This window comes from Geotrypetes seraphini, chromosome 12, assembly GCF_902459505.1.
Source record: "Geotrypetes seraphini chromosome 12, aGeoSer1.1, whole genome shotgun sequence".
Classification (NCBI taxonomy): domain Eukaryota; kingdom Metazoa; phylum Chordata; class Amphibia; order Gymnophiona; family Dermophiidae; genus Geotrypetes; species Geotrypetes seraphini.
The window spans coordinates 95,911,015-95,936,589 of NC_047095.1; the positions used below are offsets into that span (position 1 = coordinate 95,911,015).

The 25,575-nt window shown below is 41.2% G+C and overlaps 1 protein-coding gene across 1 annotated transcript; it reads right to left on the reverse strand.

Moving 5' to 3' along the window:
• Positions 1–447: 447 nt before the first annotated feature.
• LOC117346140 (vomeronasal type-2 receptor 26-like) lies at positions 448–25,491 on the reverse strand. Its single transcript, XM_033915544.1, has 6 exons — positions 25,337–25,491; positions 14,112–14,403; positions 11,941–12,735; positions 7,538–7,765; positions 4,153–4,279; positions 448–1,370 (listed from the first exon to the last, which is right to left on the reverse strand). Exons 1-6 carry the CDS (start codon positions 25,489–25,491, stop codon positions 448–450), a joined length of 2,520 nt encoding a protein of 839 aa, XP_033771435.1.
• Between the last annotated feature and the right edge of the window lie 84 nt (positions 25,492–25,575).

The following is a 25,575-nucleotide window of genomic DNA, read 5'->3' on the forward strand; positions in this document are numbered from 1 at the left end:
GATTACCATGCCTTCACCCCTTTTCAAGTAGGCATCACTAGGCTTTGCTAGGTACTGCCAGGCATTCTTAGAGTTCTGTGTGGAACTCTTAATTAGGTGACTTTGCCCTTTTCTAAACCTGAGCTGTTGTGTGAGGGAGCTTTTTGCCAGTGAAATTATCAAAAGCCGTTTTGATTTGTACCTTTTGGTTCTATACTGCTACATTAGTCTGAGGCATTTTATCCCTCTTTTTGGGTGCATTCTGGGTTTGAAGAGGGGGAGGATACCTCGGTTCCACGATCACACAACGTTTTGACTCATTATATGAACATATTATATGTTGTGCGTCCTCATATAATTTATTTTATTTCCATTGGCTGAAAATGGGCACAGTTAATATCACACCAATTAAGCCAATTAAAAATAAAAGTTCTATATGGATTCCAAAGTTAGGCATTGCTAGACATTCTAAATAGCACTGAATATCAAGCCCATTATGGTTTTTGTTAGATACTTCTTGCTGTTCCTTTCAGGCTTCAGCAGAATAATGTAGCATTTAGGGAAAAAGATACAGCCCAATAATCCAGCGCTGGAGGCCAGAATTGCAAATATCTCCACTGCCACCATGTACTTGCCCTTGGTGCTCAAGTATGTTGGGATGAAGGAGATCCAGACGCTGCAGAAGACTAGCATGCTGAAGGTGATGTACTTGGCCTCATTGAAACTGTCGGGTAGATTTCTTGCTAGGAAAGCTACAATGAAGCTGATGCCAGCCAGAAATCCCAGATAACTGAGAACACAGTAAAATGCAACTATTGACCCTTCATTACATTCAATTAATATTATCTCAATTTCTGATCTCATATTAATATAAGGGAATGGGGGAGCAGTGAACAACCAAGCAAGACATAGAATAGTTTGAATAAGGGAACAGGAAAGGACTATAGAAACTGAGACCCTGGGACCCATCCATTTTCGGAGCTTGCTTCCAGGCTTGGTGGCCTGAAAGGCCATAACCACAGTGATGGTTTTTGACAGTATGGAAGAGAGAGCAATGGAGAAACTGATCCCAAAGACAGTCTGTCGTAGAATACAGTTCACTTCATTTGGATGACCGATGAATATTAAGGAGCAGAGGAAGCAGAGCATGAGGGAGATGAGGAGAATGTAACTGAGGACATGGTTATTAGCTCTAACAATTGGAGTGTTTTGGTAATTAAAGAAAATTCTCAGAATGACAGCAGTGATGATAAAAAAGAATATGCTGATTATAGTCAAAGCTATCCCCAAAGGTTCCTCAAATGATAGGAAGACGATCACTTTTGGGATGCAGGCATCTCTCTTCTGATTGGGCCACTGATTCTCTGGGCACTTCCAACAGGTTTCCACATCTGTAAAGGAGGAATATTGCTATCAGTTTTAGGGCAATAGGTAATTTTTTTCTTTACTTTTCACTACACCAAAATATACAATGTTTATAATTTTAGTAGTGAACCTTTGGATGTTCATCTAATAGGATTTTTTCTTACCACATCCTGTGGTAAAACATTCCAGAGCTTTTCTCTGAATGAAAAAAATTATTTATTCCTATTGGTTTTAAAAGTATTACTCTGTAACTTCATTGAGTGTCCCCTAGTCTTTGTAAATTTTGATGCAGTAAAAAAAATTCCTTTCTTTCTTTCCATTTCTGACAGATAGGCAAAGGAACTTATGCCAGCCATAGAGCTGATGTAAGTCCCCAAACTTAACTGTTAAGCATCTATATAGATTGGTATACAATGAAGAAAAGTAGATGCCCATGTTCATTTATAAAGTAGTCTCCTACCAGCTGTCCCATTATAGAATTTTCCTCAAATAGATGTTACACACAGATTTTTAGCTGCTTAGAGTTTAGACAGCTTTAAAATTATCTTTAAATTATCTCTGGCAACAAAGTTGGATAGGGTTGGAGCCTGGATGGTCTAGATACCAGCAGCCAGAAAGCCCATTCAATGGCATACTAATTTATTATAGATATGTTGCTGGTGGATTACACTGTACATGGCCATCTATTAAAAGGATTCAGGCTTTCGTTAGAAGGATAGTGTATTACAAAAGACATTTTTCCTCATTATTCAAAGGAAAAAAGAAATATTTTACTCAGAGGGGCATAATAAAAAAAAAACATCTACGTCCCTTTTTTGGTCTAAGGCTTTAAGCACCCAAAGTAGGCAGCAGGGAAATGTCCATCCTAAAAAAAAACGTCCAAAATGTGTGTTTTTTTTAGAATGGCCTACCTGTATGTTCAGGCATTTAATTGCCCAGACCACAACTATGTCTACCTTTAAACCATATTCTCCCCAAAAAATTTGCCCAAGTCCCAAACACCCAAAACAAGACCTGTTAGATGTAGGAGGGACCAGTCCATCACCTAAAACCATGATTCTCTAACCAGTCTCTAACCAGTGACTATCATAAACACTGGTTAGAGAATCATGGAACCATCACCCCCCACAACGATCATGGCAGGAGGGATGCCTAGGGGATCTGGCCAATCAGAATCTTAGGCCACTCCCAGTGCATCCCAGAATGCATTAGGAGATGGGCCTAAGATTCCAATTGGTTCATGTGTCTAAAGCCCCTCCTATAAGAGGGGCCTTAAGCACCTGGGCCAATCAGGGCCTTAGGTCACTGCCTGGTACATCCCAAGATGCACCAGGAAGGGGCAAGCCTACCAATTCAGCAAAGGCTGTCTGCCGGCTGGATGCAGCAAGGATCCATCCATCAGGCCATGTTTTAGGGGGGTCGGGGGATCCGGTGGGCATAGGAGGTCTGGGTGGGCAACCTTTGAGAGGTGGGGGATGTTGGAAGGAGGAACTGGGCATCCCTCCTGCTGGTGAACTTTCAGGGGGGTTGGGGGTATACAGCAGGAAAGATTGGGTATCTCTCCTGCTGGATAACTTTTGGGGGTTTGGGGGTGCTGAGCAGGAGGGACAATGTATCCTTCCTCCTGCTGTGATCATTAAGAGTGGGGGGACAGGTTGCCTGGGCTGCTGAGCTGATTGCAGCAGCTGCAATCAGCTCAGCAGCCCTATCTGGCACTTATAATTGTTTTGACTTGGTCAAATACGATCATGTTACTCCTCCGCAAAGCTCATTGGTTGCCCATCACACACCGCTTCACCTATAAAATATTACTTCTTGCTTTCAAAATTAAAAAAAATCCCATCAACCAGCTTTCATTGATAAACTTTTAATCTCATATGCATCTTGCAGGACCCTTCAATCTAGCAATCTAAACCTGTTCACCATCCCTCCAATACAAGAACTCTTTTATGACACCACTCACAAATCCATCTTCTCTGTCACAGCTCCCACACTGGAATGCCCTTCCACTGATCTTCATTTAGAAAACTCTTTAGATAAATTTAAATCCAAACTTAAAACGTTCCTCTTTAAAGACGCCTTCACCCTGTAAATTCCATTATCTATGAAAATTGATCATCATTTGCAGAAATCCTAAGACAAACAAAATGCTTCTTTTGAAGCAACCTCCCCAGCCTAACTGTTATTCCCTTTCCCATTTCCCTCTTTTTATTTTTATTTTCATCTTGATGTATTTATTAATATCTCCTTTCCATTCTTCCTAATGTATCATGTACATCTATGCGTAAATGTTCCCCATTCTCATAGTTTAGATAAGTTTTTATTTCTTTAGTATCTTATATATATATATATTACATTTTATTGTAAACCGTTTAGATACCTGTATGATAAATGGTATATCAAAAATAAAGAAACTTGAAACTTAAGTCAAAACGTATAAGTTCCATATAAGCAATCTCGTCAAACTTTTGATTATCGCTGCCGGATGACTAAGTCTTGGTTGGCTCATATCCTGCCTACCTCCCACCTTACCCACTCCTCCAAAATGGCCCTTTTTGCTCTGGGCACACAGAGCAGGCAAAAGATACATCTAAAACCCTGTTTGATTATCAGTACTTGGATGACCTGTCTTTTTGATCATCCAAGTGCTGATTTAGGTGGGTTTTTAGACATTTTTTTTATTATGTACCTCTCAGTGTATGGATTACTTATTCTTCATAGAGATTCCTTCCTTTGCTAATTTCACAGCTAAATGGCCACCAAAACCCTTAAGCCATGCACAGTTTTCATGGTCCGTGATATACCCACCTGTTTGGTTGGAGACATCTCCTTTTGGGCATGGAATACAGTCATAGCAACATACAGGTGATTCTTTCTTGACTGATTTTCTATAGCCAGGATGGCAGCTCTGGCTGCATCTAGACTGTGGAGGTATCTGAGAATTGAGAAAACAAGTTATAATTTTAATCCCCTTTTAACAGCTGTGGTAGAACATTTTAGCACTAGCTGGTGAAGTAAATGATCCAACGCTCATAGGAACTGAGAGGAGGAGGGAGATGGAATGGAGAAGGATTATGGAAAATTCTGATATGGAAAAATCCTTGTAAGTCCTGAGATAGAACAGGTGAAGTAGGATAAAAAGAAAAACCAGAGCTCACAGAAACTTTTCTCTCTCTCTCTCTCCCTGCAACTGACATCTATCTTATCTATCTCTGCAGCTGATAGAAACAGTAGATTAACTGTGAAAAGATATTTCACACCGTTTACCAGAAGGCATACAAGGATGGGGAAGTACCCTGTCTTTAAGCTAAGTTAGCTACTGTGTCAGTGAAACTTGAGAGAAAATAACAGGTCCTAATGCTGAGGTTTGGCATTAGGGCCGCACCCAGCCAGATATCATGCAAATATATCACAGCCCATGGTCAGAAGATAGAATTCTCAAGAATTATCATCTAACACCAGATGCCAGAAATGTGTTAGGACCCCACAGCTGGGAGGGGGTTTGATGCTCAGAATTGCTTATATGGTATAAGAAAGAGGCATTTACGGGAAAAGGTTAGGTCTTACGGTAAACAGAGCAAACGTATATCATGACGCAAGTAAACCAGCCAATAAATGAGTTTAGTTAGGTAGTGATGCATAGGAAAATAGCCAATAAAGATGTATCAGATTATTTAGGCCAACGTGGTGTTGGCCACCAAGAAATGTATAAAAACAGGCCTTTAGGAGGAAGTGAACAGAACAGACATCAGTGGATCCTCAGGCCTGAAGATCACCTTCTGTTACGCTATATGCTAAATGATTTATTTCTGTAAGCTGTTATTGATTGGTTAAATAAATACATACTTATTGAAACCAGTATATAGCGTGTGAGGTCTCCATACCGAGGTAGGCTTGGACAGCGGCCTACTTCAGAACTGATTGAGCATTGGCGTATTTATGTCACCAACCAGAGCTTGATAAAAGGGGCCTTTTATCTAAAATGTTACTGGCTTTGGAAATGTAATATTGGTCTTCTGGCCACATAGGAACAGGTGAGAGACAAAGACTAGCCATCTTCCAACTTCTATGCCTAGAAAGTTGGCCCTTTTCAGAATATGCAGGTTACCTCTTCGATGCCTTTCTTTGCATTTGACATTTCAATATTATTTAATAAATGCTTTATATATTCCCATAAAATCATAATAACAACAAAAAGGGAGCAAGAGACAAAATCAGGATATTAAGAGGTATTTAAAAATTCTCTAAGACACATGGAGGAGCATAATAATAATAATAATAATAAAAACATCTAAGTCCCCTTTTGGCCTAAGTCAAAAGAACCTGAAGTTGGCAGCAGGGAAATGTTCATTCTCAAAAAAAAAAGTCTAAATTGAGATTTTTTTTTGAAAATGGACTACCTACACATTCAGCAATCTACTGGCCCAGACTGCCACTACGTTTATCCCTGCACCACATTCCCAACCAAAAAAATTGCCCAAGTCCCAAAAGCCCAAACCCAGACCTTTTAGGCGAAGGAGAAGCCAGTCCTTCACCTAAAAGCAGGATTCTGTAACCGGCGTCTGTCAAAAAACAACGCTGGTTACAAAATCCTGTAACTGGCCAAACCCCCAAAGCAATGATCGTGGCAGGAGAGAGTCATAATCTCTTCTGCTACGATCACAATCCCCCTGACAAAACCCCAAACCGGCAGGAGGGATCCCAAGCCCTCCTGCTGAAGATGGCATCCCTGAACTGCCCACACTCCCCCTGTGAATACCAGCTGGAGAGATGCCCAGTCTCTCCTGCCGAGGTACACCCCCAGCAACACTGGCAGGAGGGATCCCAGGCCCTCCTTCCAAAGTGCACCACTGACACCCCAACCCTCCCAACAACACTGACAGGAGAGAGCCCAGGCCCTCCTTCCGAAGCACACTCCCCCATGAACCCCCCCAAATGCCCCCAAACAGCCCCCCAAACCCTTACACCCCTGACTACCCAGCCCCCCTAACCCCAGACACCCCCTAGCTTACCTTAGCGTTGGCCGACTGGACAGGTCCTTGGAATAGTGGGCCTAGGGCCTTATTGGCCCAGGTGTCTAAGGCCCTGCCCATAGGAGGGGCTTAGGTGCCTGGACCAACCGGAATTGGGCCAGTTGCCTAAGGCCCCTCCTTCAGATAGGCAGAGTTCTATAAGACATATGATGTGGAGGCTGTGTTATAGAATTTGGTAATTGTTTTAAATTATATCTATCATCTAATTCATCCTGAGAATGCTCAGTTGTTCATGTGAATTGCTATGAACTCTTGAGGAAATGGAGGGTTATAAATGTGTTATGAGGGGGTGTTGAAAAGTTTTCAGCCAAACCAACAAACTTCCTAAATTCTGTGTGTTATTTTGCCATTGTTTCAGATCATTGATTGAACTATATCCATGTCATACATATGAGGGGGTACTGAAAAGTTATCAGCCCAACCAAGAGAATGACATGGATATAGTTCAATCAATGATAATTCAAGATGCAACGAAGGGAGATACCACAAAGGGGAAGAAATAGAAAGTAATAAAAGCACCACAAAGAGGTAGAAATAGAAAGTGAGAAAAGCAAAGCATCAGTTTAGGATATATTTATTTTCAAGACATTATTTACTAGCCATTTGGCAATAGTATCTAATTTATTAGATATTTCATAAAGTGTTAGGTGTTTGAGAGTTGAGAATGAAAAGTTAATAGATGGGCTGAGAACCTGGGGAACTGAGTTAAATTCCCACTATAGCTTCTTGTCACCCTGGGCAAGCCACCTTACCATCCATGTCCGCCAAGTACAGAACTTAGATCATGAGCCCATTAGGGACAGAAAAAGTACCTGCATATAGTATATGTGAACAACTTTGGTTGACAGTATTGCAAATCCATGACCCCTTTACTCATTAAATAAAACAGGCTCAAATCTGAGCACTCTGGCACTCCACATGTAAGAATAAAGACATCTGAAATTGCAACAGACTAAAAAATCTAAACAGTCCAAAGTGATGGGGTGGAAGAATTTTAAAGGCAAAGATTTGTTTGGGGACCTCCTACAGTTATTTGAATAAATTCCTAGACTATTCCCACATGAAGGTAGCAGAGAGCTAATAGGGTATTCTATTAATGTACCATAAGCTTGAGAATTTGGAGAATGAGGCTTGACTTTTTGAATTTACTTAATTCTGACCTGGGTGTTTGTGCTGTCCCACATGATGGCCTTCTCATCAATGGTGAAATCCTGCCCTGAAGGAGCATGAGGGTTATATCTTCCAACAATTGCATTAATCTGTGTCCCATTGGGTAGATAGACAACATTTATTATATAGTATCCATTGGCAAGGTCTCCATTCTCATCAAAAAAGATTTCCTCCCCCAGACTGTTCTTAAAGCAGACATTCTTCAGATAATGATGGAGCTAAAGAATAAGGAGTCACTTTTCAGTACTGCCAGACTAAACACATCATTTCAAATTTGTTTCAAAGCCAAACAGTTTTATTTTTTTTTTTTAAGTCTTTCTGGAAAACAATGTTCCATCTCACCTATTTTCCCTCTAAGCAGAGCACATGAGAAATCACTCATACATTCTAGGAGCATCTCTATATATTTTATATGGTCGCTCACAAAAATACTTGCAAATCTATTTTTTAGAATTTGCTGCTCACATGAAAACAAAATTGTAGAACTTGTCATTTACATACAAAAAAATTTGCACACACCCAGCCAAGACTTATAGGGAGTGTCACATCCCAAGTAGTTACAAACATCATGGGTTCTTTCTTCATACTGACATTCACTTTGAAATTCACCGAGGGGAGAAGTACCCACAGACGCTTTCATCTCCTTTTCCACTAGTAGTTTTCTAACTAAAACAATAGTTTAGAATAGAGAAAAATGCTGCATTGTTTTAATCTCCAATTGAACACTGGACCCCAAAATACTTCCTCCAATGTGGCAAACATTCTGTGCACTGGGGAGCTGAATGCAGGAAGGACAACTTCAATATACCGTATACCCTTAAATGATGCAAACTGAGAAGGAAAAGCTCAGCGCATACTCTCATAAAAACATTAGGGTATAACTGTTCTCAGTCAGCAGCATAAAAAACCTCCATAGTGCAACCTGTATCAAAAAATGTAATATAAATGCAACTTCCCAGGAATAATTAGAAATTTTTATTGTTATATTTGTATATATTATATTTTATTGTTATATTATATATATATATATTTTATTGTTATATTTGTATATTTTTAGGCTTGCTGTTATTTGTGGGTTTTTTGTTTTTTTTTGGAGTTGTGTGTTCATTTGTTTAAAATTTCAACAAATTATTTATGAAAAAAATTGTAATATAAATAACAAAATCCTTGTAAGTCCTGAGATAGAACAGGTGAAGTAGGATAAAAAGAAAAACCAGAGCTCACAGAAACTTTTTTCTCTCTCTCTCTCCTTGCAACTGACATGTATCTTATCTATCTCTGCAGCTGATAGAAACAGTAGATTAACTGTGAAAAGATATTTCACACCGTTTACCAGAAGGCATACAAGGATGGGGAAGTACCCTGTCTTTAAGCTAAGTTAGCTACTGTGTCAGTGAAACTTGAGAGAAAATAACAGGTCCTAATGCTGAGGTTTGGCATTAGGGCCGCACCCAGCCAGATATCATGCAAAGATGAACACAGCCCATGGTCAGAAGATATGGTTAATATGAAAATAAGACCTACCCTGAAAATAAGCCCTAGCATCATTTTCGGTGTAGATCTTAATATAAGCCCTACCCCAAAAATAAGCCCTAGTCCCAGGATTCGCCAGCAACTCTTCTACCCACACCCCTGCCACCGCCGCCGCAGCCCCTACCCCCAGCTGTACCCTTGCTGACCCTCCATCTTTCCCTCCTCACCGACCACAAGCAAGCCTTACCTTCATCCAAAGCAGAGTCGGCCTGGCAGCACTCTAAACTGGCTGCTTCAGCCTTGTCCATTGGGGATTTCACTCTGCTGCATTACTGATAACATCATCAATAATGCGGCAGAGTGAAATCCCTGATGGACAAGGCTGAAGCAGCCTGTTAGATTGCTGCTGGCCCAATGCTGCATTTGATGAATGTAGGGCTCACTCACGGTCAGCAGGGAGGGAAAGATGGAGGGTCAGCAGAGGTTCGGCTGGGGGTGGGAGGTGCTCAAGGGCTCTGCAGGGTTCTGCTGCACAAAGAATGGGAGGGAAGGAAAGAAGCTGGGCAAACTTCTGCTGCACATGAGGATGGGAGGGAGGGGAGGAAAGAGGCTGCATATGTGGGGGAGAGAAAGGAAAGAGGAAGAATTGGGGTGAAGGAGAAGAAGGGAGAGATGAGCATGTGCATACCCCGAAAATAAGACCTACCCCCTCTTTTACAAAGGTGCACTATGCTTTTAAGCACGCGCTAAATATTAGCATGCATTAAACACGCATTAAATGCTAAAGCATGCATGTTATCCTAAGGACACATTAGCACGCCTTTCTAAAAGAGGGTCCTAGTGTGTTTTTGGGGCCCAAAATTAATATGACATTGTATTATTTATGGGGAAACATGGTATATAATATTTATGAGGGGGTGCTGAAAAGTTCTCAGACCAACCAAGAAAAGAATGACATGGATATGGTTCAATGATCTGAAACAATGTGAAAACGGAATTTTGTTTCTGCAAATTGGCACTTAGCAAAATAAGAATAGCCTTACTGAGTGAGACCAATGGTCCATCTAGCCTAGTATCCTGTATTTACAGAGGCCAATCCAAGTCACAAGTACCTAGCAAAAACCCAAATAGCAGCAACAGTCCATGCCACTGATCCAGGGCAAGCTGTGGCTTCTCCCATGTCTGTCTCAACAGCAGACTATGGACTTTTCCTTAAGGAACTTGCCCAAGCTTTTTTAAAACCAGCTACATTATCCTCTGGCAACACATTCCAGCCCTTAACTATTCTCTGAGTGAAAAAAAATGTTTCCTCCTATTGGTTTTAAAAGTATTACTCTGTAACTTCATCGACAGTCCCCCCTAGTCTTTGTAAATCCTTATGCAGTAACAAATTGATCCAGGATGCTAGTTAACAGCTTTTCAAAACACAGCACTTTGTCCAGGTTTTAAAAAGCTTCCAGCTTGGGACTGCTTCAGGAGAGCATCTGCACATGCGTGGATGCAACACAGTGATGTCACATGCATGTATATCATTGTGTTGCATGCGCAGATGCCCTCCTGACATGGCTCTGAGCATGATAAGAGGTTGGGGGGCAGGGCAGAACAGGGTGTGACTTGGGTAGAACAGGGTGGGGCGGGGTAAAACTGGGAAGGCCTAGGTTGGGCCAAGGGTCCATATTTTACGATCATGAAATCTACAGATGCTTATTTTGTACCTGGGCAATGGAGGATTACCGTATTTTCACGTAGATAACGTGCACCCGTGTAAAACGCACACACGGGTATAGCGCGCGGGGAACACAAATTTATGTAATAAAATGTTAATATAGCGCGCACACGCGTATACCACGCATGCTAAAACCTCCTCCCGCCTACTCCGAACCGGTATCCTCCCCCCCGCTTGCGTCACCCCCCCCTGTCCCGCGATTCTACATCTCCCCCAGCACCGCAAATACACTCTTACCCGATTGGGCACTGGCACCGGCACCAGCACCAATGCACAGCATGTGCCAGTGCCCGAAGATCCTCCCTCGTTGGTATGGTTTGGGCTGGGCCGGGCGGTGCGAGAGAGATCCTCCTTCTTCCTCTGCCGGGCTGGACTAGGCTTTGAGCATTTGCGCATGCTCAAAGCCTTTTGGTCTCGCTCTCTCCGAGATTATCCAATGAGGGAGGATCTTCGGGCACTGGCACTGGCACTGGCACATGCTGTGCATTGGTGCTGGTGCCGGTGCCCAATCGGGTAAGAGTTGTATTTGCGGTGCTGGGGGGATGTAGGATCATGAGGGAGGGGGGGTGACACGAGTGGGGGGGGGGGGAGGATGCCGGTTTGCAGGAGGAATGCCGGATCAGAATGTAAAAAAAAATTTGTAAAGCGCGCTCACACGTATAACGCGCATGGTTATGAACGGTTTGTAAAATTGTGTATAACGCGCGCGTTATATGCGTGAAAATACGGTAAGTAACTTGACCAGGGTCACAAGGAGCCATGCTATGATTTGATTCCAGAATCTCAGGGTGCTGAGGCAGAAGCTCTGCCACTGGGCTACTCCTCACCTCCATCAAATGGCATCTAAGTCCCCAGATTCCATTACAAAATGCTAGCATACCGGATCTCAGCACATCATATATTTATGTACATTTATGTCCATGTAAATATGACAGGGATGTGTGCAACTGACAGCATATCCATCTCCCTGTGTGCTACCATTCCTCCCTGTCTTTCTGCCCCAAGAAGATAGATGTCTTCACATTTGTTATTTTGTCAACACTGAGGGACTTTCTTCTTTTACCATCAGCTTCAACATTATTTTCTGGTAAGAGTAGCAGGTCCCTTTCTCTTCATGGCTTCCACTCCATACTACCCCACCATATTCCTCACGTTTTACTGCAAACATAACAATCCATGAGCATATTGTGTTACCTTCCATGGTAAATAATCCAAAAGTCTCCATCTTTGTCCATGCCCTATCATGTCATTTCCAAATCTGGACATGATCATGTCATGTAGTGCATGTGCCAGAGTATACACAGCACTGTACACACTGTAGCTGCTCCCAAAGTACTTGGTGCCACAATGTGAGTTGTAGGCTGAGGTGTTATTGGCAACACAAGTTCTTCTGATGCTTTTTTGGCAATGGCTGTCACATAGGGCCTGCCACCATGACCATATAGATAATTCACTTGGAAGCTGGATAGGATTCACTTCACGGACAAATTGTGAAAAACTTGGAATATTTTTCTTTACTATGGTAAATGCCAGGGTGTTATTCTTCATAATAATGTATAAAGGATAACTAGAGTGAAAGTCACGCTCATAGGTAGTAATCCAGACCATGCCAGACATTTCCTTGTATTGGATAATACTTGTAACCCATAAATGATCTCTACTACAGTATAAAATGATGACTTTAACTGAAGATGATCGGATTCTCTGAATAATTGTAGAAACCTTCTCTGTTGACATCACTTTAATGCGACTGAGAGTTTCTATGAAAGCGATGCAGCCACCATTGTGCTCAATCCCTTCCTTGAGAGACTGAACAGCCCTTTGGCTGATATCATCATCAGGTATAAAGATAACCACCCACATCCAGTTGAAATATTTCAGTAACTTGACTATCCCAATGTAGAGTTGTTGATCACTGGGGACAGTCCGGTAAAAATAAGGAAACTTTACAGGGTCATTCATCAAAAGGTTCTGCGAGGTGAAACTGATCTGTTGAGCAAGCACAATTAATAGATCACCATCTTTCCTGCATTTTAAATCACAGATAACATATTTAAAACAGTGTCTTAACCAGAAGCTTTATAATCTTATCTGTTTTATTTTCCATTCATTTCCTAATCATTCTTAACATTATATTTGCTGTTTTGATTGCTTCTGCACAGTGAGCTAAGGATTTCAATGCACTGGCCACAATTATTTCAAGACCCTTTTCCGAAGTAGCAGATCCTAATATGTAATTTGGCATTTTGCACCTACAGTGCTTGTCTACATTAAATTTCATCTGCCATCTGGCTATTCAGCATCCTGGTATCACAAAGTCCTCTTGCAAATTTTCATAATCCAGTGGCTGACTAAGAAATGGCATCAATTGTGGACCAATCATGTAATGAAGCCATTTCTAGAATTGCAGCTTCATGGAATATAGGTGCTGGAAATGTAGGCCAAGGTTTTAAAGGATTACTTTTCCAGCACCTACTTTTCATGGGAATCATGGTTACGGAGGCACCTTTTGACTCCTAAAGCCACTTCTGGCATTAGCCAGGCCTACAGTGTCATTAGGCACTGTAGAGCACCTCCTTAACTGTGATAAAGATGACATTTTTCTAGGCACCTACATTTTTCTTGATATGGTTTTTCTTCTTAAGTTAGGCATCAGTAGGGCTCCTACCAGAGCCTAACGTAAGGCATCATTTATAGAATGTGGGCCTCAGTTGCTAATGTAGCATTACTTGTGATAAAATAACCTGTCTTAACAGTAGCCCACATTGATAACTTTGCTCCTTAGTGTTTCTTTAACAGGGCACCTCTTTTTAGGCATCAAGGATGTGCACAAATAATGATAGTGATGCTATTCTATAAAAAGATGACTAAATGCAATGACTATGGCTGATGTAAGTGGTCAGCCCTAAACTATAGGCACATATTTGTCTGGTTTCACTAGTATTCTCCAATGAAAATCAGGTGCATATTTGTCTTTACAGAGTGTGCTTCAAATACAAGGGGGTGCTGAAAGATTTTCAACTCAAGCAATCAACCAACTTCCTAAATTCTGAGTGTTGTTTTGCCATTGCAGCTGAAAAGAGTGTTATCTTATTTTGTTAAGTGCCAATTTGCAGAAACAAAATTCTACATTTTCATATTGTTTCAGATCATTGAAACATATCCACATCATTCTCTTCTTGACTGGGCTGAGAACTTTTCAGCACCACCTTAAAGGCACCCTTTTTGATATCTAAAAATAAGCAAACTGTTATTGAATCACCCTCTATGTGCTTACAATTTTCTAAAACAAACACAAAATCAGGCTTTACGTCCTTATCGGATTGTATAGGTGGGTGTAAAGCAAAACTGAGAGTCCCTCTTACCTGTGGATAGTGGTATATTCTGAATATATTGGACATCTGAATTGAATCCTTAACTGAAAGGCCTTCAATGACTGCAGCCATTGGGCCAGATGTTTCACAGCTGTAATTAGGAATCCAGGCTTCTATTCCTGAAAATATTTTCATGGCAGCCTGAAATGTTAGTATAGGGTTGGCATAAGACTCATATAGAAGGAACCCCAGAGTGAGGTTGGGTAAGAGCTCGGAGCTGTTGTTGATCTCCTCCACTGCATGAATGAAGGCCAAGTAGTTGAAGTAGTTTTCTGGGAAAAAGCTGACAATATTTAGGAAATCAAAACAGAGATAAAGAAATACATTCCCTGCACCTCCTTTGGATATGAGGGTAAGACCCATAAAATACAGGTTCAAATCCCATTGTGACCCCATGGGATGTTTTGCATGCTATTTGAGCAAAAGGATGTTCCATTTCAGAACAGTAAACACAATTTCAAAACAGGGCTCACTATTGTGAAGGAGCACACTGACTGTGTTCAAGAAAGTTTGTGACAAGTACTGTACATTGGAACTCCAAGGGAGAGGAGGTGATAGTAGATGGTATGGTTAGGCAGACTAGATAGGCCATACGGTCTTTATCTACCTTCATTTTTCTATATTTCTATGTGAGTCTATAACTTCTTTAACAACCATTAATGCCTATAAGTTGGGGAGAGAACAGATTCAAAGATTGAAGTCACTGAAAATCACATAACTGCTACCAATTTCAGCTTCCTTTCTTTTCCTAGTGACTGTTTCCATTACCTCCAATTAGAAGTATTATGGGTCTGTTGTCTATACCGTAAGTTCTGTTTGCTAAATATTTCCTGAGGGTTTTGAATTTCTTCATAGTATCTGGCACTGGAGGGAATTTGTATTGCCATTGCTGAACTGATACCAGTATTTGAAAATATATTTGTTTTGTGAGACAAAATGAAAGGGGAAACATCCTAGCTCTGTGTTATAGAATGTGTAAAAATGTCTAGATGTTGACAGTAAGTTTAGTATGAATTTGGTTAGAATTCAGGTCCATATTAAAAAAAAAACCCAATGTAAAACATCATTTCTAAATTTATCACTGATAAAATAAATTAAAATTAAAATTTCTTTAAAGAAAAATGAAACTTAATAACTTTAACTCTGCAATATGAAGTCAATTCTGACAGAATATTTTATATTTATTTTTGTATTCTTTCAAATAATGGAATACTTAGGATAGATTTTTTTTTTTTAGCTCTGAGCATTGCCTTTCAGGAGTGTCACAACCTATGTTCCCTCTAAGGGCTCCTTTTATCAAGGTACGCTACGGGGGTTAGCGCATCGGACTTTTCATCATACACTAACCCCCGCGGCAAGCCAAAATGCTAACGCCTCGTCAATGGAGGTGTTAGCAACTAGCGCGGCAGGTGGTTTAGTGGAGCCTATGAGCAATCACTCACATATTCAAGGGGTGTTGCTCATTGATTTTACATGGTCATTCACAAAAATTCTTGCAAATCTGGAAAATTGTTGGTCTTTAGAATGTGTTGCTCACATGAGAAAATATTTGCATAGACATGCATAATCGTTAGATGGAACACTGGTCACAACCACTTTTCTAACAAGTTCAAGTTACTTGTGTAGTACCTGTTGTTGATTTATGTATTTATTTATTCAATTTTCTATACTGTTCTATCAGGGTGTTCAGAATGGTTTATATGAATTTATTCAGGTACTCAAGCATAATTCCCTGACTTTCCTTGTGGGTTCACAGTCTATCTAATGTACCTGGGGCAATGTAGGAACAGGTGACCCGCCCGGGATCACAAGGAGCAGTGTTGGCTTGCACACACAACCTCAAGGTGCTTAAGCTGCAGCTCCAACCAAGGTGCTACATTTTCAGACATAGTATGGTGACAGATAGCATGGTAAACTTACACAAGATTGCAAAACATAGCTAACAGCATGGTAAAAGGTGAGACATAGCATGGTGAGTACGGTTTGACAAAACAGCATGGCAAACAGTTTTACAAGCATGGTTAATATAGTATGTCATGATGATGACATGATCTCAAAATAATACTCACAAGTAGGAGCTAAGTCTTAATGATACCTACAAAAGCTGTCCACTTACAAAGGGAGTTGTGAAGAATGCAGGTTCAGTTACATGAAACATTTTCACAGTTGAAATTGTCCCAATCATGATGTCTCCATCCCTCTGGAACTGGGACTCTGAAAATAGGGCTTCATAGTTTTTAAGAGTGCACTGACACTCAACGGACCTCCACAGGACATCACAAAGCACTGTTAACATCAGAAGCACATACGTTTCCATCATTCAAGTTGTGAAACAGCATTTCCTCTTGTAACCTCTGTCTTTCCTGAAGTTAATTCTCAGGTCTGGCACAGGATGTTCTCTGGATATCGCTGGTCTCATCTGAAAATGTCTTTGAATTATAGGTAGAAAGATTGCATGTTTCACTGTCCACAGAAAGAAGATTATGGAGATAGAGAAGATCTAACACTGATATTGAGGTGAATGCTGCTCGTATTTCTAGCTGAGATCTAAGAGCTGTGAGAAAATCTTGCAGTATTTATTGAATCCTACTGTAGTAAAGTTCATCCTCAGGGAATATCTACCCCTGATCTGTGCATTTGATATTAAATATAGATTGATTTTTTAATATATCCCTACAGAAACCTTGCCTTCATTAATCAAGATATAAGTATTAATTTAACTGGAATGTTTGGTGAGGACTTTAATAATAATAATTAACAGAATTCTGCATTTTGTCTATCATCAGAAGAAATGACATTAAGGTACAGGAACTGTCACCATGATCAAAATCTGGCAATGATTTGATTCTTATATGACAGAGCAGGGATCAATCTATATTTGTAGGCAAATAAATCAAATTTATTCTCTATTATCAAAGCAAGAGAGTAATTGATCAGTATCATGGTTATCAAAGATTTATGGATAACAAATGGTTTATTCATGCAAACACTTATAACCAATTTCTATACAGCACGATACCTGAATTTTTTAAGAGTTTGATGTCTGGATATCAACCATTAAGATCAATGCATTCTGAAAGTTCAGCACTGCTGAAAACAAAGGCTAATCCTAAATATGTGGAAACAAATGCCATGACCTTCTCATGTGCAGGAGTAAAGTTCTGGAATAGCCTTGTTGGTCAAATTCGAAAATGTAGCGACAGGAGCTCATGTAGGGAAATGTTGAAAACACAACTATTTGTAAATGCATTTCTTTTAGTAGTTGACCTTATGTAAGGATTGAATCTTTCTACTTTGTTCTGATTTGTTTTAATATTTTATGCATGTAACTTTTTGTAAACCTTTTTGGAACAAAATGGTATAGAAATTTTAAAAATAAATACATAAAATGAATATATCAACAGGATTTTTTTTCCTTCTGCTTCCATCAACCTGGGTGATGCTCAATCATTCTGCCTAATTTTACTTCCCAACACTCCTTCTGCTAATTCAGTCTCTGGCCTAATATTCTTATTCAGTCACTCATATGCACATTTCTTTTTCTTCTCATTGCACTCCGATGATATGAAATTTTTGGAAGTTAAATCATTCAAAATCTGTCAAATGTCTAGCCCATTAACAAAACAAAATGGGGATAAATCAAATACTGTAAACCCAAGTGTATAGTGCTATAAATAGATCAAGTGAATACACTCTAGGCATATATCAAAATATTAGCAGCATTTACTGTCACACTTGTATTGTGCTCAGAGAACAGTTACAAGGAAAACACCCTGTCAGTGAACTAGAAAGCCACCTTTGAAAACGTCTCAACGTCTCAATCATTGCACAACAGTGAGTGTATAAAGTGCTTTTTATTAAATTACTTAATATATTTAAATGGAAAAGTAAAAAGTCAATTCACCACATCAAAAAGTAAAAAATTTCAAACTTAGCTGCATGTGAACATATGAGTAAGTACTGTACAAATGGGTCTCAGGTTCTGACGCTCTGAGCAGAAAGAGAAGTGGGAGAACAGAAACAGAAAGAAATTGTGAGCTATTTTGCCTGCATCAATCATGGTCTTCTGAAGCAGCTGATTGCGAAATGTGTCAGGACCTGAGACCCATTTGTACTTACTCATTCGTTCACATGCAGCTAAGTTTGAAATTTATTACTTTTTGATGTGGTGAATTGACTTTTTGTCTTTCCATTTAAATATGTTAAGTAATTTGATAAAAAGCACTTTATACACTCACTGTTGCGCTGAAAGGTCACTCAGACACAATAATCAGAGACTTGAAGAAAGCAACAGGGTTCATTCAGCATATATGCGACTCCCGAGCACCAAGTTGGCAACTTCAGAAGTCCCGAAACCAGGAAGTTACAGAGATATTTATACATTCTTCTGGCTATACAATGAATTCTAGAAAAAACTGTTCACGTGTTACTTTTCTTAACAATCATTGGTCCTAAGCTCACACTAGCAGGTCACTAGTAGGTCACTTATCTAAGCCCTGCAGTCTTTCTGTTACATGTCTAGGAAGGTGGAATAAAATATTGTGTATGCTGAGATAACCATAAGATGCTAAAACGCCCAGCTACAACACCTAGTGCTTGCAGGCTAGAACATGGGATAAGTTAGGTCTGCAATTAAACATAATTCAGCATTTTATTAAGGAGAAAACTTAGTTCAACACTCAGGAAAACCAGTCCCAGACTCCTTCAGTCCCCCCCTTTCAGGCTAGTCGAATGAAGGAGGAAGGAGATGAGCCTAATAAGAACATAAGCAATGCCTCTGCCGGGTCAGACCTGAGGTCCATCGTGCCCAGCAGTCCGCTCACGCGGCGGCCCAACAGGTCCAGGACCTGTGCAATAATCCTCTATCTATACCCCTCTATTCCCTTTTCCAACAGGAAATTGTCCAATCCTTTCTTAAACCCCAGTACCGTACTCTGCCCTATTACGTCCTCTGGAAGCGCATTCCAGGTATCCACCACCCGCTGAGTAAAGAAAAACTTCCTAGCATTTGTTTTGAATCTATCCCCTTCCAATTTTTCCGAATGCCCTCTTGTTCTTTTATGTTTTGAAAATTTGAAGAATCTCTCTCTCTCTACTTTCTCTATGCCCTTCATGATCTTGTAGGTTTCTATCATGTCTCCGCTTTTCCAGGGAGAAGAGCTCCAGCCTCTCCAATCTTTCAGTGTATGAAAGGTTTTCCATGCCCTTAATCATTCGTGTCGCACTCCTCCGAACCCTCTCAAGTATTGCCATATCCTTCTTAAGGTACGGTGACCAATACTGAACACAGTACTCCAGGTGCGGGCGCACCATTGCCCGATACAACGGCAGGATGACTTCTTTTGTTCTGGTCGTAATACCATTTTTAATAATACCCAACATTCTGTTTGCCTTCTTCGCGGCTGCTGCGCATTGCGCCGTTGACTTCATTGTTGTATCCACCAGTACACCCAAATCCCTTTCAAGGTTACTTCCCTCTAATACTAATCCCCCCATTTGGTAGCTGAACATCGGGTTCTTTCTCCCTATATGCATGACCTTGCATTTCCCTACATTGAATTTCATCTGCCATTTATTCGCCCACTCCTCCAGTTTGTTTAGGTCCCTTTGTAGGTCCTCACACTCTTCTGTAGTTCTAACCCTTCTACAGAGTTTAGTGTCGTCCGCAAATTTTATAACTTCACATTTCGTCCCCGTTTCCAGGTCATTAATATATTGAACAGCAGCGGTCCAAGTACAGACCCCTGCGGAACTCCGCTCGTGACTTTCCTCCAGCCCGAGTAGTGACCCTTCACTCCAACCCTCTGTCTCCTGCCTGCCAACCAGTGTTTGATCCATCTGTGTACGTCCCCTTCCACCCCGTGGTTCCACAGCTTCCTATGTAGCCGCTCATGGGGTACCTTGTCAAAGGCCTTTTGGAAGTCAAGGTAAATGATGTCTACAGGTTCCCCTTTGTCCAACTGGCTGTTTACCCCCTCAAAGAAGTGCAGTAAGTTTGTTTGGCACGATTTTCCCTTGCAGAAGCCATGTTGGCTCGCTTTCATCAGCCCATTTTTTTTGATGTGCTCACAGATGCTGTCCTTTATCAGTGCTTCTACCATCTTGCCTGGAACCAATGTCAAACTTACCGGCCTATAGTTTCTCGGGTCTCCTCTTGACCCCTTTTTAAAGATAGGTGTAACATTTGCTATCTTCCAGTCCTCCGGAATCTCTCCAGTTTTCAAGGATAGGTTGCAAACTCGTTGGAGTATTCCTGCTATCTCATTTCTTAGTTCTTTTAGTACCCTAGGGTGGATTCCGTCCAGGCCTGGTGATTTGTCGCTTTTCAATCTATCTATCTGTTGGAGCCTGATGAAGTTCAAGAAGGAGGAAGGTCAGGATCAGTTGTAGGGACTGGTCAATACTGGGGGAATGCAAGGGCCGTAGCAGCAGTGGAATGGTCAACAGCAGAGTCAACAATTCAGTGGAGATGCTTTATGGCTATGGGGACCACACAGGGCATGCAGCAAAGGAGCAGAGAAGACAGGGCAGCAACCAGCAAGATGGTCTTCATTGCTTAACTAGAGGACAACAAGGATCTGAAGGTGCCAAAAAGCCAGTCTACAGTAAGGCCACCCCAGATCTGGACAGGAACATGAGCCAGTTTGATGATACGATCCATAACTTCCTCGATCACTTTACCATCGTCATCAAGTTCAAGGCAGCAGTTGGAGAGGTTGAATTTGCCACAGACGCCACCTTCTGTCGCCAGCAAGTAGTCTAGAGCTAGGCAGTTCTGATAGATAGCAGTGTGCATTTTAGCATTGGCCTTGCCAATGGTAGCCAATGCACAAGCTGTTTCATTGGTAATGATTTAAAGAACAGCCTGCAAGTGAATGATGTGGTTAAGCATTTAGATAGGGGTCCGATAACCATAGCAGCCATCTTCGGCCCAAGTAGCAGGTCCATAAGCAGCGATGATCCGTTCTGCAGGCCAGTCATCACCCCATTCACCTATTTTAAGGGAATTAGTGGAAGTAGATCGCTTTTAGCGACCCCTGGTGTTGAATACAGGGGCTCCCAGGTGTTCACCATCTGCCAGCGGTAACAGGAAGAAGCTAGAATGGATCATGCCAAGTAAACATGTACCAGTCCAGTTAGCAGGCAACCAAGAGTAAGCAAACAGATCATAGAGCCAATATCGACCATCAGGAGCTGACCATCGTTCATAAGAAGTTCCATTGAGCAGTGTCTGAAGGGGTTGACCTGGCAAATTGGAGATGTTATAGTTAGGCCAGGGGTCCCAGGCAACAGTGAAGGTGTTAAAAGACCAGAGAGATGAACACTTGAAGTTTCCAACCTGGACGTTGAAGAGGGGGTTCAATACACTGAAGACAGTGGGGAGCAACAATGGAGGTTCACAAGGCCCATCGTGAAGGTCATGGACCTGACATGAAAGTGAGGTTCTGTGAAGTCAGATTTAACATTTCCAGCTGCTTTGCCTCCCATGGCCACTGTTTTCCCATACCAGTCTCTCCACATACAAAACAATTACTAGCATTAAGAGTCTGGCCTATAGTTTTAGCAAACTGTATAAACAGATTTCTAGTGATTACAGGAATATCAATATCTACTTTCATAATTTCATAAAAATGGGGAAACACGACAGAGTGATGGACAGGATACAATACGAACATATACAACAGTACCCGGGTCTCGCCTTTTACCACCAATATACAATGCCATGCAGCCTCTGGCCTTCTGGACTTGGACATTGGCATTCCAGTTATGTGGGTCAGTGATAGTGAAAAGCATGGGATTGCAGTGGCCTGTAGTACACAAGGGACCAGGGCTAGGACCTAAAGTAAGGGAGGCAGAGGGGTTATTAGGGAGATATTTGTGTGGGTTATTGAAAGTAGACCACGAGACACATTCCCATAAAGGACAGGCTCCACCATTAGTGAAGGTTTCTTCATAGGGGCATTGCTTAAAAGGCATCAGGTTATACAGACATATATACTTAGCACATTTGGTATAATAACGCTGCCAATCTAGGGAGCCACACAAAACTGTATTAGGGGTAGTATCATGACCTTGAGCAACATCAAATAACACACATGTATCAAAATACAAAGACACCGGATGAGTAGGGGCCCTCAACATTATCAATGCAGATTTCCGCCCACTTTTCAACTTCATCACCAGTAGGTGACACTTTCTATACTTATCTCCATCATGCAAACAAACATCAGGCAAAGGGGCTGAGGGGCACTTAAATTGGGTACGGTATAGGAGGGCCAGTTCTTCCTTATCCCCATTACAGACCTGAGAAAGGAATGATTTACAAGGGGTAAAGGACAGTGACTGATCCCCTAGTGTAATAGGAAAGAAATACAGAAAAAAGAGACTGTGACAAACCTAGCACCAGTACTAGTTTTGCCCCTAATAGGATCCAGTACAGAAGAGCTGACCAGGTTAATTCTGGTGACCAACTTAAGGCTGATCTCCCTTGTCCATATGACCAGAGCAGTGGTGATCTGGATCAGGGGCAGGCAGACTGGCAGGAACAGCAGGCTGTTCAAAAGTCAGCTAGGGCAGCCAAAGATAAACTAGGTGAGCCTAGGTAACCCGGGCAGAACAAACAAGAAAAGCCTGCAGTAGCACCAAAGCCCATTCCCCTCTACAGGCTGAAGGGGATTGGCTGTGGACTGATTAAAAGCAGGCTGAAGCAAACAGCAGGGGGAGGAGAGAGTGATGAGGGTGAGTCACTTCAGCAGCCCAAAACAGCGCAAGAGCTTTAGAGCCAGGAAGGAAGGACAGAAGTTCCAGATTGGCTAATGCAGGAGGTGGAAGAAACCCCCCACCTCAGACTTCCAGATCCCTGAATGTGTGGAAGGTATGGAAGTGCAAGATGCTGGCCCTATGCTAGAGAGCCAGATAGAACTCATGGACACTAACTGAAAGACAGTGAGTAGCTGAGAAGCAGCTGGTTTTTTTTTTTTTTCTTTCTTTTTGAGCAAGAAATGGTTTAGGAATTTACTGCCTGTCTTTGAGCTAATTATTATTTGTGCTGTGAGAAGTATACTTACATGAATGCTGATAACTGTCTTTCCTAAAGTAAAGTTTGGAGCTAAAGAACTTGGGAACTGAATGAATGGGTTTTTGTTTTGAAACCTTACTGTGGCTACCATTTTCTTGGTAGTGTAATCACCTGATTTCCCACAGCTGTGCTGCCTTCCTAGCTGCAGTGAAAGTAATCTCTGGGCAAAGTTGTGCCATGGCTTGCTGCCTAACTAAGTACATAACTTTTGTTGCTATAAGAATTATCTGGACTTTATATGTTTGCTGGAAAGCTATCTTTCATACCTCGGAGACAAATACTGCTAAGAGGAAGTTTGGTTTTTGGTTTTGAATATCAGTATAAATTCATTGCTGAACCAGAGTGCAAGAACTCAAGCAAGATAAACTGTATTTGGTTTTCTTTAGTACCTTTATTTTGTTTTGAAGCTGAATTTGTGAAATGTTGCAGATATTTGCCTTTGTGTTACACCTTTTTGGACCACCAAGGTCAGAATAAAATCCATTATTCTTTCTTGAAGAACCCTGTCTGAGGTGTGGTGACTTGAAGCCAGTACTTACCTTGTATTCTCCCAGGCCTAGGCAGTTTCCTAGGGCCAACCAAAAGTCCTGAAGATACCCCTGGTCATAGGGGACACACCAGAGCATAAGTTTTGTCACACTTGAGCTCCGCTCTGAGGAGTGTTTGTGACAGTCTCTTTTAGCCCCTTTTACTGCCTTATGACACCTGTGTTGATATTGTTTGTGCTTATTCCAGTATTCGTCCGTTTTTGATCTTTTCCATTCTTTAAACGAGGTTTTTTAAATCTCTGATCACTTCCTTAACTTCTACAGTGAGCCACGCCGATTCTTTATTCCTTTTGATCCCTTGTTGATACGCAGTATATAGAGATTTTGCGCTTCGGTGACTGTATCCTTGAAAAGAGACCAAGCTTGCTCTAGTATCTTTACAGCGCGTATCCTCTTCTTAATCTTCTTCCCCACCATGTGTCTTATCCCATCGTAAGTTTTCCCTATTCAGAAGTTTAGCATCATGGCTGTCGTTCTAGACCGATGTTTTGCCCCTATTTCCAGGTTGAAGAGGATCATATTGTGATCGCTGTTTCCCAGCGTCCCTTCCTACCAGTTGTGGTGGGCCAGAATGTGGGTTCTTGTCCAATTCGAGCTACACACCTACTCTCCCAGGCCTCAGGAGATGTGAAAGGCTTATTGTGCTCTCTGGAAGTGTTTTTTTATCAGCTTCTGGGGATCCCTAACTGTGTAACTGCTATATTCTTGATGAGTTTCTTAGTGGCTGCTTCGCTCCTTGTCTGGATGTCTTGCCCTTATTAGGGATTCCTTAGTCGAATATGTGGTTTTGACTGATGTGTGACTGCGGAGGGGGGCTGGGTTGTACATGTGGGGAGTGGCTGTGTGTTGGTTGAGGCTGGGGTATGAGTGAGAGTTATTTTCTTTTGTTCCAATACCAGGCATGTGCATACCAGTTTGCTGTCTTTGTTTCTATGCTGCTCATTGATGGTGGCCTGTTGTTTAAGAGCATTGCTTGCGCATATGTACGAGTGACTGTATTTTGTATTGCTTGCTTTATTCACTGTGGATTGCTCTGTTTTTCTTTCAGTGCCTATTCTGACGTTGTTATACCTTTGGTTACATTTTGCCTGAATAAAGATGATTATATATAAAAAAAATGATGGAAGCTGTGAAGTAATGAACCTCATCATATTTTGTGTTAATAAAGATTCTTGTTCTGGTTCAAACCTCATTTACACTACTACAATGTGATATATGTACAGCATTCAGAGCTTTTTTTTTTTTAAGATTCAGTTACAAAGTTACTTGACCATGATCTGAAATATTTCCTCATGCAACAGCTAATTATCATTATCTAGTTTTGCTTTTAGAGCAGGAGTTTCTGGGGCATGTTTACATTGTGGTAGAATAGCCAGTAAATTTGAACTTTCAGTTCTAACCTGCTAGGTTTTGGCCACTAGGCCAGAATATATAAAGCATACATAATTTACTTAAGAACATGTTGACTGAATCTGTAGCAACCATTGTTTTGACTATTTTATAACAAGATTCATGATACCTATGTGGATCAACACCTTTGGATATGCTAATATCATTTAAATCTGACCTGGGTGAATGAACTCTCTTACACGTTCACCTTCTCATCAATGGTGAAATCCTGCTCTGGAGGAGCACGAGGATTATAGCTTCCAACAATTTCATATTCCCATGTCCTATCAGGCAGGAAGAACAAGTTCACAATATCATATCCAATGGCAAGCTCTCCATTCTCATCCATATACATCTCTTCCCCCAGTCCGTTTTTAAAGTGGAGGTTCCTCAGATAACGATGGAGCTAAAGAGTGGGGTGTAAATTTTCATTAGTGCC

Bases quoted from the DNA above. Each gene is read 5' to 3' on its own strand.
- LOC117346140 (XM_033915544.1), bottom strand. From the start codon at position 25,491: ATGTATATGGATGAGAATGGAGAGCTTGCCATTGGATATGATATTGTG. The intron at 14,404-25,336 runs GTAAGAGAGTTC...AAATATTGTCAG, and splicing joins ATTGATGAGAAGGTGAACGT to CTTTTTCCCAGAAAACTACT. The intron at 1,371-4,152 runs GTGGGTATATCA...CCTCCTTTACAG, and splicing joins AGATGTCTCCAACCAAACAG to ATGTGGAAACCTGTTGGAAG.